This window comes from Protobothrops mucrosquamatus, unplaced genomic scaffold, assembly GCF_001527695.2.
Source record: "Protobothrops mucrosquamatus isolate PMUCROS unplaced genomic scaffold, P.Mucros_1.0 scaffold1130, whole genome shotgun sequence".
NCBI classification, from domain to species: domain Eukaryota; kingdom Metazoa; phylum Chordata; class Lepidosauria; order Squamata; family Viperidae; genus Protobothrops; species Protobothrops mucrosquamatus.
The window spans coordinates 233399-252861 of record NW_015387348.1 but is presented as its reverse complement, the minus strand read 5'-3'; the positions used below and the strand labels follow the sequence as shown (position 1 = coordinate 252861).

Below are 19463 nucleotides of genomic sequence, written 5' to 3'. Positions count from 1 at the left end.
AGGAAGGAAGGAAGGAAGGAAGGAAGGAAGGAAGGGGAGGAGGGAGGGAGGAAAGGAAGGAAGGGAAGGAAGGAAGGGGAGGAGGGAGGGAGGGAGGAGAGGGAGGAAAGAGGGAAGGAAGGAAAGGAAGGAAGGAAGGATCCATCCCATCAGGAATGCAGGGCATAGAAATGTTGCAGCTCAGAGTGCGGTCGTGTAAAATACAGGCAGTCCTCAACTTATGACCAGAATTGAGCCCAGACTTCCTGTTGCCAGGGGGAGACATTGGTTAAGTGAATTCTGCCCCATTTCACGACCTTTCTCCCCACGGTTGTTGCGTGAATCACGGCAATGAAGTCAGTCACCCGGTCGTTAAGTGGAATCCGGCTTCCCCCATTGACTTGGCTTGTCAGAAGGTCACAAAAGGGGATCACGTGACCCCCCCTCCCCCTCGGGGACCCATTGCGACCGTCATAAATGTAAATCGGGTGACCAGGAGGGGGATGCTGCAGCGACTCTAAGTCACTTTTTTCCAGTGCTGTTGTAAATTCGGTCACTAAGTGAACCGTTGTAAGTTGAGGACCGCCTGTGTTCACGGTGTTGGGAACCTGGCTTCTGCTGAGCCCCTCTCCCCGTGGGCTTTCCCAGCAGGAGGAAGGGGGGGTCCCTGGGTGGGACAGGGGGGGCCGCCTGAACCCTCCTCCGCCTTCTCCCTCCCGCAGATACGGACGTGGTCGCAAAGCAGGCGAAGGAGGAGACGGTGGTAGAAAACGCCACCCCGGATTACGCGGCTGGGCTGGGCTCAACCCAGGTACGCTTTTCATCTGAAGACTTTTTTTGGGTTTTGTTTTGTTTTTTATGTCGGAACGTCCCTTTAAGTTACGCCCCAAATAACGGAGTTAAATGTGTAACTTCAGACAGAAAAGTTTATAGGAGAATTTGGGTCCTTGGCTGGCCGGGTGCCTCTCTCCGAAGGGCCGGGGACCTCCCTGGAACCCACTTTCCTGGCCTGTTTGGGGAGGGAGGCTCGACTCCCACGACACAAAGTCCTCTTGGGCTATTTTCAGCACTTGAGGCCCTTTGACGTATTCGGCTCTTTCCTTTTTTTTTTTAGGTTTTCACTGTTTTTAAATCTTAGCTTTCGTCGGATGGGATTCTTTGTATTGTTTCAAATGACTTTTAAATTTTAATAGTTTTGATGAGGACCGGTGTCGTCGCTATGACTTTTTGCCGTGGTCCAGCCACTTGAACAGGGGGATGAACGAGTGTAGCGAAGGTGCCCTTCCCCCACTCTGAAAGGGCCCCCAACGGGGTTGTGTGTGTGTGTGTGTGGTCCTTTTTGCAGAAACTGGCTTCCCTGAACAACGACCCAGCGGCGCTCGCTTCCACGAGTTACCTGCCTGCAGCGCCCAGCGCGGTGCCGTCCTCCTCTTACGTCCCGGGCTCTGACCCCCAGCCAGGTCAGTGACCGCCTCTGTCTTCCGCCTCTGGGTAGACGATTCCAGAGCACATTTCAGAGTGACAGTGTGTAACACACACACAGGGTGTATGAAGTGATTGCAGAGTTGGGCTTGGAGAACGTGCGAAGGCCCCGCTGTGCTTGAAGAGCGTTCAGAAAGTTCTGATGTAATGAAAATAAAATTTGAGGAAGAATCAGAACCTGGAGAAGGTAAACGAGGCAGACTCTTGAGTTACAATCTGGATCCAGGCTGAATATTGCCTTATTTCTCTGGGAAGGTGTCACCGTTTCGAAACGCTCTTACGTTCCTCGACTTAATTCCTTCCTCGTGCCTCTTTCTTTCTTGCACCCTTAGCATATAAGTCTGAATTCGTCTCAATGATTTTCTGTAGATTTGTTCCTAGTTCCCTGCAGCTGTTTGCAGCTTAGAATTCCGTGCTGAACCAAGTCCTGGCCCGTGACGGCACCCTGGTGGCCGTGGACTTTTTGTGCTGAACAAGAAGCGAATATAACCTTGCTCTACGAAGCTTGGTAGAAGGAGGAGGAGGAGGAGGAGGAGGAGGAGGAGAGTAGCAGGAGGAATGGGATACAACAGGTATGCCTTAATGAGCCCTTCTACTCTCACAGCCTGTTTGTCCTGACATCCAGCTGGCTCCATCTGGGACCCCCTGCAAGCTAAAGAAGAAGCTGCTTCAGCCACCACCACCACCACCACCACCACGACTGCCACTGCTCTCCCCGTGGCTCAGTTTAAGCAGCGGACGCCCATGTACAATAGCCACTTGAACCTAATTGCCCCCACGGTGGCAGCAGCGGCGGCGGCAGCGACGGCAGCACCGGCCCCCGAGTCTCCAGCGCCTCCTCCGGTCACCGCTCCAGCAGCGCAGGGACCGCCCGGCGTTCTTCAGGATGTCCCTGCCAAGAAGTGTCTCTCTCTCACAGTAAGCATCCAGACCCTTCCCCCCCTCCCCCCGGTCACAGGTGGGGATCAGGGCAGGTGGAGCAAGAAACGGGAAGGCACGGGTTACATCGCCAGGCTTGTCCACACATTGCACAGTGGGTGGGGGTCTCACGGTTTAGGTCTGACCGTAATACAAACACCGATGATTAATTTAGCCAGAGTGGCAGAATTTGTGGCCCAGCAGAGCTTAATAATTCCTGTTTTTTTCACGTATGGCAGCATTATTAAGCCACCCAGAGTCGCTCTGGACAGGCAGATTATTATTATTATTATTATTATTATTATTATTAATAATAATAATAATAATAATAATAATAATAATAATAATAATAATAATAATAATAATAATAATAAAGTTGGAAGGGACCTTGGAGGTCATCTAGTCCAACTCCCTGCTCAGGCAGGAAACCCTATACCATTTCAGACAAATGGCTGTCCAGTCCCTTCTTAAAAACTTCCAGGGTTGGAGCATTCACAGCTTCTGGAGGCAGGTTGTTCCACTGGTTAATTGTTCTGACTGTCAGGAAGTTTCTCCTTAGTTCTCGGTTGCTTCTCTCCTTGGTTAGTTTCCATCCGTTGCTTCTTGTCCTGCCTTCAGGCACTTTGGAGAATAGCTTGACTCCCTCTTCTTTGGGGCAGCCCCTGAGATATTGGAAGACTGCTATCATGTCCCCCCTCGTCCTTCTCTTCCTTAAACTAGACATACCCAATTCCAGCAAATAAAGCAAGGAAACAGATTAATAAATAATTGTATGTATTGTAGGTGGGTCCAGAGGTTTCTCTTCTTTAAAATTACGCCTATAAAGATGTGGACGGAGGGCGTGTCTGTCACGGAAGGTGGTTGTTTGCCACCCCCTTCAACCGATGGGTTTGTTGAGGAAAAGCACTGGGGAGCAGTTACTTTCCCCTAAGTCGTGGTTGTCCAACCTTTTGGCTTGCCCTGGCCCTATTGAGTGAAGAGGAATTGTCTCGGGCCGCATATAAAATATATTATGTATTTAATGCATATAAATAACAAACCTCGCTTAATTTTTGATACCTTTTATCTTGTGGGGCTGCATTACCAGCTGCCCAGGGCCACTGGAAAAGTATCAGAGTGTCCCCCCAGTTTACAGGAAAACAGGCAGGGCTGCCGGTGGGCGAAGGACGTTGAAGAGGGCAGCCTTCCTCTTTCTAAGAGACAAGTGAGGATTTGAGCAATGCGGAAGTCATTTCTCTACTGTTGTTTTCAACGGAACGTGTCCTTGGAACTCGTTGCAGAAGGAGCAGTTGTTTGCAGCCCACGAAATATTCCAGATGGCAAACAAAGTGACGAGGCCCGAGAAGTCTCTCATCCTTGGATTTATGGCAGGATCCAGAGGTGGGTATCCGACACTCCTCTCCAGAGGATGGCTGAGTGGACACCGGTGCAGGCTTTCACGGCCGACTGGACAAGTTTGGGCCACTTTTGGAGTGCCGGTTTCTGATTTTGTTGCGTTGATGCCGGGATCCGGTGGGTTCGGCTGAGTCCTGATGGGGTTCTTTTCCAAGCAAGTTTCTGATTTTCCCTGTGTGTGTGAGAGAGTGTGATTCGTGGTTGGTCCTGCTTTTGGGTTAAGGCCCTTGATGGGGGATGCAGAACGAGTGAGCTTTATTAAGCCTCAGACTTCTTCCTTGTTGACGTTGTTAGGAAGTTTGTGGATCTCAGTGGCAGGCATGCTTAGTGGGTGGATGTTGGGAGCACCCAAGGGAGCCCTCGAACTCAGCTCCATGATCATCGTGGCCCAGCTCAGTAGCTCCTCTTCTGCCACCGGGGACATTCTGGGCTCTCCTCGTCTGCGGTGCCTCTTGCGAACCTCCAAGTCCGCCAGTGGCGCCAGTCACCACCTGTCACTAAAGAGGGATATTCGGCCACTAAACTCTGACGCCCAAGACTGGCCAACTGCCAAGTAATTTGATTGATTGGGAATCAGGATCATCTGTAACTTAATAATAATAATAATAATAATGATGATGATGATTGATGATGATGATGATAAAGTTGGAAGGGACCTTGGAGGTCTTCTAGTCCAGCCCCCTGGTCAGGCAGGAAACCCTATACCATTTCGGACAAATGGCTGTCCAGTCTCTTCTTAGAAACTTCCAGTGTTGGAGCATTCACCACTTCTGGAGGCAGGTTGTTCCACTGGTTAATTGTTCTAACTGTCAGGAAGTTTCTCCTTAGTTCTAGGTTGCTTCTCTCCTTGATTAGTTTCCATCCGTTGCTTCTTGTCCTGCCTTCGGGTGCTTTGGAGAATAGCTTGACTCCCTCTTCTTTGGGGCAGCCCCTGAGATACTGGAACACGAACTTTTAGATGTAGATCCAGATAGGAAAAATGATAGTGGTTTTATAAACCAATTTATTACAGAGCATTTTGATCCTTTTTCAGACAAGGCCGTCATCCACTGAAACCCAAGCGGCCAGCGTGTCTCCTGGGTTTGTGCCAAACAAACTGCCAAACCAACTGAGAAGACGGTTTAGTTGCCAGACTTTTTCAGGCAAAGAATTGGCCCTTAGCCGTTAAGAAGGTTTTATTTGATTCTGCGTATGGCATCTACAGAGGCCATGCGATCACTAATGTACAAATTCAGTTCAAATAAAGCGGTCAAGGAGGTCACTGAGGAGAGATTCGCTTCAGGGCCCGTCCTCAGAGGCAGGCAGTCCCCCTGGGAAGGGAAGGAAAACGCACCATGCAGAGACCAAGGAGGAATGCAGCTCCCTTCCCAGTTTTTGTCCCGAGTGATAGTTCTGGTGCGACTCAATCCCTCGAACGCGCCCGGTTCTGAAATCCGTGATTTCTCCTCTCCAGAAAACCCCTGCCAAGAGCAGGGCGACGTCATCCAGATCAAGCTGAGCGAGCACACCGAGGTCTTGCCGAACCCCGACGGGACCGGGAGCACCACCATGCTGGTGGACACCATCTTCGAGATGAATTACGCAACCGGCGAGTGGACCAGGCTGACCAAGCACAAGCCGATGACAAACGCCTCTTAAAACAGTTCAGCCACGGGAAGACGTAGACCAAGTAGATCCTAGAATAAAGCCAGCTTATATACATTGTGCGTCAACTCGGACAGAGCAACATTCCTGTGTGTGACTTGTAACCAGCCCGTGTCACAGCTAAAAGTAGGAAGAGGAGACACAACGGCGAGGCGTGTCTCTCTCTCTCGTCCTCGGATGGTGGAAGGATGCGGTGATTCATCGCCTCCAGCGGTTTGGCAGAAAAAAGGGGTTTTATTTGCCTGCCTTGAGAAAAAGAGTAGAAAGGAGGCAGATTTCACAGCAGGGACCTCAGTTGACTTTCTCGGTTCTCTGTTAAAAATAGGCACAGTTTCTTTTTTTTCCCTTTTGCGGCTGACTGCAAGCAGCAGCGTTGGTCGCTTGGGGCGGCCCTCCTTGGGCTGATCGTCTGAGGCAGCGTGAAAAGCCTGTAGGATCTTCCTTCCCTCTCTCTTCTGCTCCTCAGGATTGCCCAAATAAGAAACCTTCACTTCCTCCAGAACATCCACCCCCCAGCTTGCACGTAGATGCATGGCTTCCCGTAAATGGGTTGCCTTTTAACATGGGTACATAAAAAGAGTGAGCCCCCCCCCCAAGCTTAATGATCTCAGGGGTGCCAAGGTGAGTAGTCTTCCCCAGGGTGCAGCGAGCAGCCTCTGAATTACTCTTAAAATGGGTATAAATTCCAAGAACTAACGTCGCTCGTTCCAAGACCTCAGAGGGTTGCCTTGCAGGATGGCACCAAACTGGTCCCCTTTTGAGCTTGCTGAAAAGGTGAATATCGGTGGATGTCCTAACACGGTGAAGCTTTTGGGGAACCTCACTGCCCTTGAAGCAGGCCAAAAGAGTAATTAGGCGCCCCTTCCCTGCCCTGTAGCCGTGTGGTCGAAGGAGGACCTGAGATGGTTTATCACGCAGGGCTGAGTTTCTGCATTCCTCTCTTCCTTGGTCCTCCGAGGGCTGCAGGGCCTGGCCATTTTTTCTCCTTTCTGGGCTCTTGGGGAATTTCTCTTGCAAGCCTTTGAAGTTGAGGGGAGAGGACAGCTCAGTAGCTTAATCATTTATGCAGAGGAGGAAGAGTTGAAGAATGAAGAGTTTCTTTCTGTTCGTTGAAATGGTTGGGAGATGTTAGGATGCTTCCTTTTCAGTTGAAGGTCCAGGGAAGCTGTTTGACCGAGCTGCAGAGGGGAGCCAAATGCCCTGAGCTCCTGTTCTGAGCACCTCTGGAGAACCTTAAGCGCGAAAGAGGGAAGATAGGCCACCTTTTAGGTCAGGGGTAGTCAACCTTGGCTCTTTTATGCCTCGTGGACTTCAACTCCCAGAATTCCTGAGCCAGCACAGCTGGCTCAGGAATTCTGGGAGTTGAAGTCCACGAGTCATAAAAGAGCCAAGGTTGACTACCCCTGTTTTAGGTTTTGTTTTAGCACAGCTGAATGGTGTGTTTGTTTCTAAATTATACCCAGTAGGCCTAACCAGAGTCAGAAGAGCACCACAAAAGGGCTGGTTTCAGAAGAGGTTTTTGTGCAGCGTCATTTGATTTAACGTTTCCGCCAGACCTGAACCTGGAAGCAGGATTTTAAAACCATAGGGCTAATTTTACTAAATTAGTCAAGTTTTATGCAGTATCAACCTGGCTTGCTCAGGTTATTTTAAGAGGCCACCTGGCTATATTCTTTTAACATTGGAAGCCTTCCCCCCTCCCCCCCGTCTTTAGCTGGCATGTAGCAGGACGTGTCCTGGCGTGTTCAAACATAAAGGCAACATTGACTGCATGCTTGAACATCGTGGCCGTCTGATTTGGAGGACGTGATATTTCATCTTTTATCCAGAAACGTGGTTTGAAGTTAGAATGCAGTTTTCTCTAGAATACCTCTGAGGACTTGGAGCAGTACGAACTAACAGGTGTTTCTGGTTCTGCTCTAGAGTATTTAGCCAGCAGGGGGTTGGGGTGGGTGCCAAAAAAAAAAGTCCAGCTGGTCAGAATAGGGCACGGCTTTTGAGTATAGAGTTGTGGCCACCACCTGGACTTTCTCACCCTCCCTCCCCTTCCCTCCCTCCGTTGGAAGCCGTGGCATCCATGCGGTCATCTGTGGTGGAATCCGCTCAGATGAATTCAGAACGGTGTGAACCTGGCATCATAACCTGAGAAGAGTTTTGCCTTGCCCACGCGGGAAGGCTGGCCCGGCACAGCCAGCGGCTTTTACTCGAGTTAGAAGCTTCTCCTTTCAGAGTCCGTGCGAGGAAGGGTGCCGTGAAGCTGCTGCTGGTGCAACCCAGATATATGTTTATGTTTATTGTATTTATATCCCGCCCTTCTCCTTACGGACTCAGGGCAGCTAACAGCCAGATAAAACAATTACAAAAGTACAGAATACTATAATTAAAACCCAATTAAAAGAAGATATAATATTAGGCCTATGTTAATTTAAAATTATATTAAAACCCAACTAAAAATTTCCCCTAGGCCAGTTCCCCTAGGCCAGGACCTCAAAAGAGATTCTTGGGAAATCACCATCCGATTTGGGCTGGCACAGTATGTTGAAACTGAGGGATGCCTCTGCCCTGCATTTTTAGGTTGAGGTCTGGCTGCCCAGAGAGAGCTGGCAGTAAACCCCGCAAAGACAGGCTGGAAAGGGGGAGAGGCAGCAGGCGGCCCAAGCAGCCAGCCAGCCAGCCTGACTGACTGACGGGTGCAGCTTGCCCAGAGCATCGAGGCTCTCCCTGTGGTCCTGCTTGGCTTAAAAGGAGCTCTTCTGATCCTGACAGAAAAAGGCAAGTGACCGGTACTATCCGCAGTTCTAGTCTGGGGGGGAAAAAAGAGATATTTTAAGAGTTTAATTTTAGCTGTAAGATTACTTGTAGTATCCAGCACCCATGAGCATCAGACAAGCTGAAGAGTTACTGTTGAAAAAAAAGCACGCAGCTTCCCTCCTGCCCTACCAGTTAGCAGAAGGGTGGCCCAGAAGCCCTGGGGCTTCCCTTGCCATGCCCCCCCCAACACCCCCCCCCGGCCACCGACGGAAGGGGAGAGAAAAGGCAAGGCTAGGAGATGAACCCTCGAGACCGTGGGATTCTGGTACCTTTTTAACAAGCAATGTTGTTTTGTAAAATGTTGCCTATCTAGTAGAGCAGGCCATATGTTTTCTATCTTATTTTGTTTTTTTGTACAGATGTAAATGCAAAACCTCATGTCCTTGAGTACGTATTTTCGGCATAATATCTGTAATAAAGTTCAGATTTTTCTAAGTACATTTTTTCTTCTTGCCCCAGTGGTGGTATTATTTGGCATCCGCTCGTCCTTGACGTGGCTCCCGGGCGCAGGCCCTAAGGACCTGCTAACTAAACGGCAAATGTTTTCAGACCCTACTCCACCGAGCAAGCTGAATGAATGGTAGCGCTTACTACCAGGTCACTGCTGCAATTCAACGGGCATAAAGTTTAAATATAGCATTGAGGTGAGGACGCTTCTGTCCCCCGATTCTATTTAAAGTCTTACATCTATTCAACCACTCTCCAAGTATTTTAGGAGGCGTGATGAGGTTGATGAAAGCTCATGTTTTTAAACAAAATTTGTAATCTGAAAAGGCAATCTGTAGTTTACTTACTGTGGCATAACGTGACTCTCCTACAATTTCTATCGGGAAATTTTTTTATCAACATCCACTCCACAGGTAAAACTGTATAATGCATTACTCCTGTTCACATCTTTGCCATACGAAGAATGCAGGAACAACCTTTTTTTAAAAAAAAAATCTTATATAAAGCTGGGATTCACTCAGCCCCCCATCAGCACAGCATCTCTTGAAAACAGAACAGAATGGGACTAAACTGGGCGTGAGGGGAGAAGCAGGCAGAAGAATTAGGTTAAAATAATGGCCTGGATCCAGTCAGGGCCCACGGAGAAAAAGACCTACGAAATTCCCGCAATGAATCCCCAAAGGAGAAGCAACTACTAGGAGCAGCTTGTGATGCTAGTGAGAGCACTAGTCCACCTGCCTCCTGATCACTAGTCTATTTGTGGTTGGGCTTCCAATCCCATTTTTAGCCAGAAGTTGCCAGAAACAAAAACACACAAAAAAAAAAACCGGGAAAGTCTGCTCAGAAAGGCCACCTCAAGAGTTGCTTTTGCTTCCAGCATCATTTTGACACTTATTTCAGTCTGCTTCTCAAAAAAAAAATCTCAAAGTAGGTTCGATTTTGAAATACTTTTATTATGCAAATACGATCTAAAAATTGGGCACAGATTTTAATATCCATTTAAAGGAGGACACTGGTAATGCGTTTTTTTTTCTTTCTTTTTGCTTATGGGAACTAAACAGTTGACCTGAGGCAGAGTTGACTGGACTCTTCTTCCAAAGCTTGCCACGGGTTCAAGAGGTGTGCTGCTTCCTTGTCTTCAGCGTCTTGATAGAATGTTGTTACAATTAAAACAATAAAATCAAAAGCCATGGTACGACATTCCCCCCCCTCCCCCACCCTCTTTAATGCAATCCTGTCGAGCGGATCTCCTCGAGCGGATCTCCTCATCACGTTGGGCTTCAAAAGCTAGTCGAGCTCTCTCTCTCTCTCTTTTTCTCCCTCTATTTAAACATTTCCGAGGGGTGATTACTATTTCAAAGGCTACGAGACCGTCCATATCCGCCGTCGCCGGCCGAAAATCAACACACCTCCGTTGAGGAAGCACCGGGGAAGGAAGAACTGTCCCATTCCTAACAGTTCAAGTATTCTCATTATTTATTTCTGGAGAGAAAACCTGGTTTGTCCTGAAATGTCTGAACTTGGCAGGCCAGAGTTCATGATCAGTGCAGATGCAGCGGGCGCCCAGCTGCGGGGTTGGCTCAGTCGGTTAAAAATCGTTCGCCCCCAAAGCCAGTTCTTGCGCAAGATGTGTAGTAAACGGGTGTCCTTCCCTGACCCTATTCACAACTTATTTACAAGACAACCTTGGCAGTGGGACTGGCGGGCGGGCGGGGGGAGGGGGGGGGAGTCTGTTCCTCTCAACATTATGTCCTCTTCCACTTGTTCCTTTGCCCTTTGCATTTGACCGAAATCAGTTTCCTGGGGGGCCGTTTGGCTTTCTTCTCCGTGACGTTCTCCCCGGGGTGGTCGGGGCAAAACCACTCTCCGCTCCGGTTACACTCCAGCAGGGCCTCCTCTTGGTGATCCTTGCAGAAGGAATTGGGGCAGAAGTGGCAGAAGGAAGCCGAGGGCTTGCCACAAACGTCGCAGTGGTGCCAAGGGCACTCCCACTTGCCTGCCGCGGGGAAAAAAAAGAAAAGAACAAAATATCAACTCAGAAAAATGTGCCAGCATTTTTTCATGTCTGGTGGACATGTAGAGAAGCACAGGTGTACTGGCTGATGGTCTGGGAATGGGTAACAGAAATGACTAGGCAAAGCATCCAGTGTAAACCTGAGACATTATTATTAGGAATATTAGGAAAAAACGCAAATAAAGGGGACACATATCTAATCATACACGTGATAACGGTGGCAAGGATTCTATTTGCTCAAAAGTGGAAAGCAAAGGAAGCACCGAGTGGGGAAGCACTAATAAAGAAAATTATGCATTGCGCAGAACTAGACAAGACAACTAAAAAACTAAAAAATCAGGAAGAAACAATTTTATTGAATCTGCAATAAATTCTATAAATGGAGGGAAAAAAGAATGGGGTCAACAGAAGAGATATAAGTAGAGGTAGATACTAGGAATGTACAGCTGTATATATATATATATATATAAATGTATAGTATGGACTGACAAGACGGAGATGTATGTCAAAGACGATGTACCGTGTTCAATGTTTTTAATCTCTTTTTTTTCTTTTGTATTCAATAAAAACTATTTTTTAAAAAAAGTGCCACGATGTCCACACATCCACTAAAATCCTTCCCTCCAGCCTGAATGAACCGGACAAAGGCAGCCACTGTGTTGAACAAGGCACGCGTTCTCTTATCTCCCTGACCGTTCTCAAAATAGTGGACAAGAACCGATTAAAAACAACTTGAAATGAAAAATCAGCATGTTGTTAAGCAAACACAACCGGAAGCGTTTAAAGCTAGACACACACATTCGGAGAGGGCCTCTTTCAGGGCTTTTCCTTCCTGCTGAATAAACTACGATTAGCTTAACAATGTACGGTTTAGCTTTGGAGCCTGGTTTCCTCTCCATGAGCCAGCTGCTTCATCATTTCCAAGGATGACTCCCTCTCCCTGGGACGGAGAAGACCTCAGGCAGGTGGACGTGGCCCTGCTGAGCTGAATGGCCGCTAGTCGCCGCCTCCTACCCACCCACCACCTCTCCTATGGAACTGGCTTACGGGAATACATACATGCACAGAAGAGCTTAAACCAGGGGTAGGCAACCTCGGCTCTTTTATGACTCATGGACTTCAACTCCCAGAATTCCTGAGTCAGCTATGCTGACTCAGGAATTCTGGGAGTTGAAGTCCATGAGTCATAAAAGAGCCGAGGTTGCCTACCCCTGGCTTAAAACAGTTCTGCCTGGTCAAATCGCTCAACAAAACTACACCAACCTTTCCCTTCTCACTCCTTTCCCTTGGACCAGCTCGGCTGGAGACGGTTAGCCCCGTTTCAAGCACCGGAGTCAACTCTTCGCCTGACCCCCCCCCACCCCCGAAGGGGGAGCCGCGGAGGAAAACAAACCCCTTCCAAACTTGAAATTTTTCGATTACGATCCTCGCGGGTCCAAAATCCTTGTGACGAAGCTGAGGGGCCTTTTTTTAACTCACCGAAAGGACGTTTTACCAGATCGAGGCAGGAGAGGTGATAGGCCTTGGTGCAAGACTTCCGGTCACACAGCACAAGCTGCCCTCCGTCTCCGCAGCGGAAACAGTAGTCCTCCGTTTTTTTCCTGGCTTCGTTTTTCGTTTTGCGTCTCCTGGCCCTTCTTTTGGTCTTCTTTCCTTTCTCTTCTGAGGCGTTGGAGGATGAATTCTTAACAACAACAAAAAAAATGTTCCCGTTTTGCAGATTAGTGCAGCCTTTAAGGAGTTGCCCCACTGTTTTTAGCCATTTCAAATTATAAAAACTCGTCGGGAATCCTCTTGCAAAATTTTTATAGTGTGGTCACTGACAATTGCCACGCAAGACGGAACTAAAGAGAGAAGCATTGTTGGCCAAAATGCCACCACCGTCCACTCTTACCTTCCTGGGGGAGAGACTGCTGTAATTTTACTGAATGCCCCTCCACTTAAGAAAACAGCTCTTGGTAATGCCAAAGGTGCTGTTTTCAAGAGGCAACTGGACTTTCTTTGAAGATGTTTCGCTTCTCATCTCAGAAGCTTCTTCAGTTCTGACTGGATGCTGGGAGAATGGCAGGATTTATACTCCTTGCAGACCGCTGGTCATTTGTACCCTTTTAGAGGGTCGCTGAGGCCACTTGGAGGTTTGTCTCTGTCCTCGGGGTCGCCTGAGTCATTGAGAAGTGGGAGCTGTGCTTCATGCAGGAATATCAATCCTTTCATTCCCCACCATCCAGTCAGAGCTGAAGAAGCTTCTTGGATGAGAAGCGAAACGTTTTCAAAGAAAAACAAGGAAGTCCAGTTGCCTCATGAAAAAAAAAAAGCACCTCTGGGACAACCAGGACCTTGGATGACAGAGAATCTCCACAGACCCAATTCTTGATATCTATCTATCATCTATCTATCTATCTATCTATCTATCTATCTATCTATCTATCTATCTATCTATCTATCTATCTATCTATCTATCTATCTATCATCTATCTATCTATCTATCTATCTATCTATCATCTATCTATCTATCTATCTATCTATCTATCTATCTATCTATCTATCTAATCTATCTATCTATCTATCTATCTATCTATCTATCTATCTATCTATCTATCTATCTATCTATCTATCTATCTATCATCTATCTATCTATCTATCTATCTATCTATCTATCTATCTAATCTATTAGAAAAAGCGACTAAGGCCTATTTCGGACCCAGAGGCGTCCTTAGAAATAATTGGACAACATGTGACCCTCCCTCCCCCTTTCTTGGGTCCTCTTTTCTTACGACATTTCCTCACGCGATTCCTCCACGGCTTCCACCATGACAGAGCTCCTAATATCCTGCCTTCACTGGAAAATTTGGGATGGGTTCAGAGAGGTATCTGGCTTGGAAGTCACCCATGTTGAACAGTACAGGTGGTCCTCGACTTACAACATTTAGTGACTGTTCAAAGTTACAACAGCACTGGAAAAAGTGACTTATGACTGTTTTTCACAGTTACGACCGTTACAGCCTCCTGATGGGCCACGTAATAAAAAAATTCAGACCCCTGGCAATTGGCTCATATTTATGATGGTTGCAGTGTCCCATGTGTGTGTGTGTGTGTGTGTGTGTGTGTCACGTGACCCTCATCAAAATCAAGGGGAAGGCAGAGTCACTTAACAACTGTGTTACCAACTTTAACAACCACAATGATTCCCTTAACTTAATAGGTGTGGCAAGAAACGTTCGTAAAATGGGGAAAAAATCACTTAACAAAGTTCTCACTTAACAGCAGAAATGTTGGGCTCAACTGTGGTCGTAAGCCAGGGACTACCTCTATCGCACCATCAAACATCAGGAGTTGACCACAGTAAATGTTTTATGACCTATTGCATTATGTCCTAAATTGTTTTATGTTGATTTATTTTTTTTAAAACATCACAAAATGTGTTTCAAAATTTGCCAAATTTCATTGGGAGTCACGGGTTCCAGATTCCGGACACATTCTGTGAGTTAGTCCATTTGAGGTACCTGGCTTCAAAAAGCCTTGCCTTAGGCTGCCCCGTTTTGCCCCCTAAAATTGGTCCCCCAGAAACCACTCGGCGAGCGTTGTAGTAGCCCGTGGAGAGAGATTCCTCTTCCTGGCTCACGTCATATGCCGTCGGCCAGACAGTGCCGGCTGGCGACCCCAAGGGGGAGGGCCTTCTCTGTGGGAGCTCCCACCCTCTGGAATGAACTACCCCCAGAGATCAGGGTGATCCCTGATCTCCCTTCCTTCCGCCGCGCCCTTAAGACATGGTTATTCCAGCTTGCGGGACTGGCCTAGGGGAAAATTTTTAATGGGGGTTTTAAAGTAATTTTTAACTACTAGACCAATTATTAATATTTGTTTTTAATTATGTTTTTAATTTGTAGTTTTTTGTGATTAGTATTTTATCTGGTTGTTAGCCGCCCTGAGTCCGCAAGGAGAAGGGCGGGATATAAATTAAATTAATAAATAAATAAATAATAAATATACCTTCGGTCTGTCCCCAAGGAAGCCGCTGCAGTTGGGAGCACCACACTTGCACGCCGTCTTCTCATTGCCCAGGCAATCAAGGTTGTAGTTGAAGGTTAATTCTGTTCCTGAGGGGGAAACCAGAGGAAAGACTTATTGATTTTATTAATTTTTATTGGGTTAGGAATAAGGTGGGATCGGGGTTGGGATTTAGGTTAGGGTTAGGATTAAGGTTGGGGTTTTTCCAAGTAACATTCTCAATATTTAGCAAACAGCATAACGTTTGGGTTTATGTATTTAACAAACAATAATAGAAAATAATTATCATAAACAATGTTAATCACTCAATCTTGCTAATATATATTCAAAATTACGTATCACATTTCTTTCTCTCTAATTCTTCTTTCTAGCCATTGATAGAAATTATCCCACGTTCTAAAGTAGACTGAGTCTTCTTTCTCTTTTCTCTTTAAAGTCAATCTATCCATTTCTGCACACTCTAAAATTTTCTTAATTAATTCTTCTTCAGTTGGTAAGTTTTCATTTTTCCAATGTTGGGCAAATACAATTCTTGCTGCCGTTAGTACGTGTGGTATTAAATATCTGCAATCTTTCTCATAATTAGCTCCTATTATTCCTAACAATAATAATTCTGGTTTAAAGTCTTATTTGTTTTTTTAGTCATTTTCTCCAACCATAAAAGAGGAAAGGCTTATTGTAACCGTCATTAAAACAGGAACAAGATCAGCTTGGGAAAAGCCCCCCCCCCAGTTTCTGCAGCTTTGTCAAAACAAAATATTTTTTTCCTCTTTTGTTTGTGTTTGTTCTGCTGCATTAAGAGGGCAGGTTAATAAGCCCACGCTTGAAGCTTGATGTTTCAGCTACATCAATGTGAGAAGCTTTCTGAACAGGCTTTTAAGGCTTGATTTCTTTTTAAGAAAAAAAAACAACCTTGCACAGTAGGAGGAGAGCAGCTCGTACCTGTGGGAATGTCACACACCGCAAACAAGCCCACTCGGGTGTCGCCATGCACCGTCCACTTCAGGGTCTCGCAGTTCGGCTGGCAGCTGTGATTCATAAAGCGAGAATAGTTGCCTTTCGGCCCGGCGTCAATTATGCGGTCCTGGAAATCAAAGGAATCAGGCAAAAATCTGAGGCACAGCTGTACCGCTTCAACGGAAACGGAGCCCTGCCCCCCCCCACAGCTGGTATATTTAGTTCTTCCTCGACAAACTTAAATCTGTAATCTGTGCAAATTTTATCACACTTTTAAGAGAATTTCAGAGCTCTACATCTGGATTCGATTAATTTTGCCTTACAGTAATGTCGCGTCGCCTAGCTAAATTAAGATACCTGGAAAACGTACAAAATTGTGAAAGAAATAGAATTGTTCCTCAGTTGGGCTTGGGTCGGGAAGATGCGGTTTCTTTCTTTGCTCGTCTTGAGATGATTAGACAGAGAAAAAAATGTTTGGGATCTTCAGTGGACAATGCGAAGAAATGGGGTTTCTTCTGTTTTTTTTTTTAAAAAAACAAACCTTGATATCCCTTTTCTTGAAAAGCAGGGAGGATAGAGATACTGCCATTAAGTATTTCCAGTCCTGGGAACACAAAAGGGTAAGCAAACAAGCAAAACTCTTTGTGTAGAGCAGGGGTCTTCCAACTTGGCCCTTTGATGACTTGTGGACTTCAACTTCCAGAATTCCTCAGCCAGGCACGCGTGCCTGGCTGAGGAATTCTGGGAGTTGAAGTCCACAAGTCATCAAAGGGCCAAGTTGGAAGACCCCTGGTGTAGAGGTTGAGATTCTCCTCGGTTCCTAGACCAGTCAGAAATTATTTTCTCCTAGTTCCAAAGTAGATGAAGAAGTCGAAGCTTCAGCTTTGTTGGACAAAAGCATTTGTAGATGAAAGATACAGAACTGTCATATAATGCAAGCTTCTCTTCTTCCATTCAGCTTTTATTATTGAACTAGCTGTTGCTGTGGCTCAGTCTGGTAAAAGCATGTGTTGCTTTTACGTCCAACAGATGGCGCTGTTTTTCAAAAAAAGCATGTCTTTACCTGTCACAGGTGTGACGTCTATATAATATAGGTATATAAAAACACGTGCGTATTCGAATGCAACCTTGTGTCAAAATGTCAAAGCAATCGGTGAAGAACTTTCGGAGATTTAAGATTTTGAACAAACGAACATTTACATTTTTATGTATATAGATTATGTATATACATTTTTATGTATATAGATTATTAAGACATGGCTCTTCCAACAAGCGGGATTGGCCTAGGGGAATTTTTAGTGGGGTTTTAAGAATAATTTTAAATTGACACAGGCCTAATCAAATATTTCATTTTAATTAGGTTTTAAAGTGGGTATTTTTATCTCTGTATCTGTTTTACCAGGCTGTCAGCCGCCCTGAGTCCGTAAGGAGAAGGGCGGGATAAAAATCCAAACAAATAAATAAAAATAAATAAAATTACTATATTCAGTTCGGGGCGTAATCCAATACACGCCTACATAAAATTGAATGCCATTTACACACAATAGGATTTTCACCAAGATACGTGGGTACAGGATTGCAGTTTTAATCATAACTCAAAATTGGGTGTGAAAGAAATATTAGCACTTCCCGTCGCCCTAATTTCTACAGAGACGTTTTAAACTCCTTCTTAAGCCAAAGCGGTGTTGATCGGTAGGCTTATTGATGTTGCTTTTGTGCTAGTTTTTTTCCCCCACTGGGAGAATTGAGAGTCTTGCTATTGCTGAATAAAAAGCCAGTTTATAAATACCGCATTTACAGGTACCAGGGTTAAGATGAAGGTCAAGCTAAGCCATATAAAAGAACCCTACCTTATCAATGGTGAGCATGTAAAAGTGCGTGATGTCGTTTTCGTGAGCGTATTTGATCCTCGCCATGCATTCCCCTTCGTCAATCACTTCGCCTACATATTCGTTCACAAACTCGCCCTGAGGGAGGGGAAAGCGCAGCTGCTCAACCAGCCAAGAGAAGAAAACAGGGGAGGAGAGAAGAAGGGAGGGGGGCCTTCGCACAACCGTCAGACCTGGGTGTAAGAATCAAGTCTGGCCCCAAAGGCTGCCTCTGTTGGCCTCTGTCCAATTTCCTTTTTCCTTGGGCTGATACGATCCAGGTAAGCCCAACTTTTCTGTGGTTCACTGAAACATTCCTTAAGGGTGAGTTTTGTCCCACTTTATGACCGGTCTTGTCCACGGTTGTTAAGTGAATCAGTTAAGTTGATAACCAAATGGTTAGGTGAATCAGTTCTCCCCATGGACTCTGCTGGTCAGAAGGTCACAGAAGGGGATCATCACGTGACTCCGGGACGCTCCGCGACCGTCATAACTCTGAGTCAGCTGCGAAGCGTCTCAGTGCTGATCACGTGACCCACGGGGGATGCTGCAACGGTCCCGAAGGGTGAGAAACGGTCACAAGTCACTTTTTACAGTGCCATTGTAACGTCAAATGGTCACTAAATGAATTGCTGTAAAAGTCGAGGACTGCCCGCGTGGACATTTTGAACCACAGGGGGAAAGAAAGGTGGGATGTAAAGCAAAGGGAGAGACTATTATTATTATTATTATCATCATCATCATCATCATCATCATGCTGAAAGGCCCCTTGGGAGTCCCCCCCCAACAAGGAGCCGCCCCCCCGGCTTCACTTCCTCCATCCAGTGCTGCTGCCACAAACACACACACACACACCCCGCTGGTCAGCAGCCCCACCTTCTTAATGTCCCTCTTGGCGACCAGGCCCCAGCCCTTGCCCTCCGTCCGGATGATCTTGGTCTCCGGGTACTGGCGCTTGCTGAAGCACTGGTTCTGGCAGCGCCCTCCGGCCGGGCAGACCTGCGAGTGGCACTCGTACATCAGCATCCGGTTCAGGCACTCGGAGTCCAGGCCGCAGGGGCTCTCGTCCGAAGGCTTGCAGTTGCACTTGGGGATCTCCGAGATGTCCGCCGTGTAGATCTGGACCTTCCCGAAGGGCTTGTTGACCTGCACACCAAAGAGCCAGAGCGGGCGCTGACTGGGCTCACCCCCCAAAAGGCCCACAAGGTCCCAACCCAAACGCACTGACCCACATTCGTCCTTCACTCTCGTGTGTGTTTTGTGCATCCCTTGTGCTCTAACCCCCCCCCCCGGCTTTCATGGGACCTCGAAGGCATTGGTGGCTCCTCCCGTTGCTCAGAGGCGCTGAGGGTCCTTCTTGGGCAGGCCGCCATGGAGGCTGCAGGGCTGGGGGGCTTCAGGTTCTGCCAGCCTTACCTGCTTCCACACGGGCCTCTCTCCAGCCAACAGGAGGGCGAGACCCTGCTAATCCTAACCCAGCCAGCCTCCTCCTCCAAGGGGAAAGAGAACGACTAACTGGGTTAGGATAGTCTGAGGGGCAAAAGAAGCCAGGAGACCCCTAGATATTCTGGGTAGTGGTGGGAGAAAAGACAGGCCAGACCCCAGCCTTAGCATTCTTTGCTGTATGGAAGGGTGAGTTTGAGAACTAAAGAAAGCACACCTCTTCTCTGAGTTTTGTTTTTTTGTAATTAGACATATACAGAAATGCATAAAAATATTACCAATTCCACCTAACAAAACACTCAATCCAGAAGATTCATTGAATGCTTTTTGGATGTGAAGATGACTAACTCCTACTTTATGGATGAACATTCTGAAAAAAACACTATTCTGCCACAAATATTTCCCTTTAAGTAACTGATAAAGAGATATTTATTTTAAATTATAGTTGCTCAGTTCTGTTTCACATAGGTTTAATACCTCTATACTGTAAATCCAAA

General features: G+C 46.7%; 2 protein-coding genes across 2 annotated transcripts in view; one reads left to right on the top strand and one right to left on the bottom strand.

The window, feature by feature from the left end:
• Nucleotides 1-5412, top strand: part of NELFA (negative elongation factor complex member A) — a 20060-nt gene extending 14648 nt beyond the window's left edge. The window contains 5 exon segments of the mRNA XM_015820438.1: nucleotides 661-790; nucleotides 1325-1439; nucleotides 2087-2379; nucleotides 3660-3759; nucleotides 5228-5412. Coding sequence (XP_015675924.1) covers nucleotides 661-790; nucleotides 1325-1439; nucleotides 2087-2379; nucleotides 3660-3759; nucleotides 5228-5412 — 823 coding nt within the window.
• A 5009-nt stretch (nucleotides 5413-10421) lies between these two features.
• The window catches only part of NSD2 (nuclear receptor binding SET domain protein 2), a 40237-nt gene continuing 31195 nt past the window's right edge, over nucleotides 10422-19463 (bottom strand). The window contains exons 16-22 of the mRNA XM_015820437.1: nucleotides 19040-19053; nucleotides 18400-18669; nucleotides 17506-17622; nucleotides 15641-15782; nucleotides 14681-14787; nucleotides 12170-12374; nucleotides 10422-10672 (exon numbers count right to left, since the gene is read on the bottom strand). Of these exons, the coding sequence (XP_015675923.1) occupies nucleotides 10422-10672; nucleotides 12170-12374; nucleotides 14681-14787; nucleotides 15641-15782; nucleotides 17506-17622; nucleotides 18400-18669; nucleotides 19040-19053 (1106 nt within the window). The remainder of the gene's footprint in view (nucleotides 10673-12169; nucleotides 12375-14680; nucleotides 14788-15640; nucleotides 15783-17505; nucleotides 17623-18399; nucleotides 18670-19039; nucleotides 19054-19463) is intronic.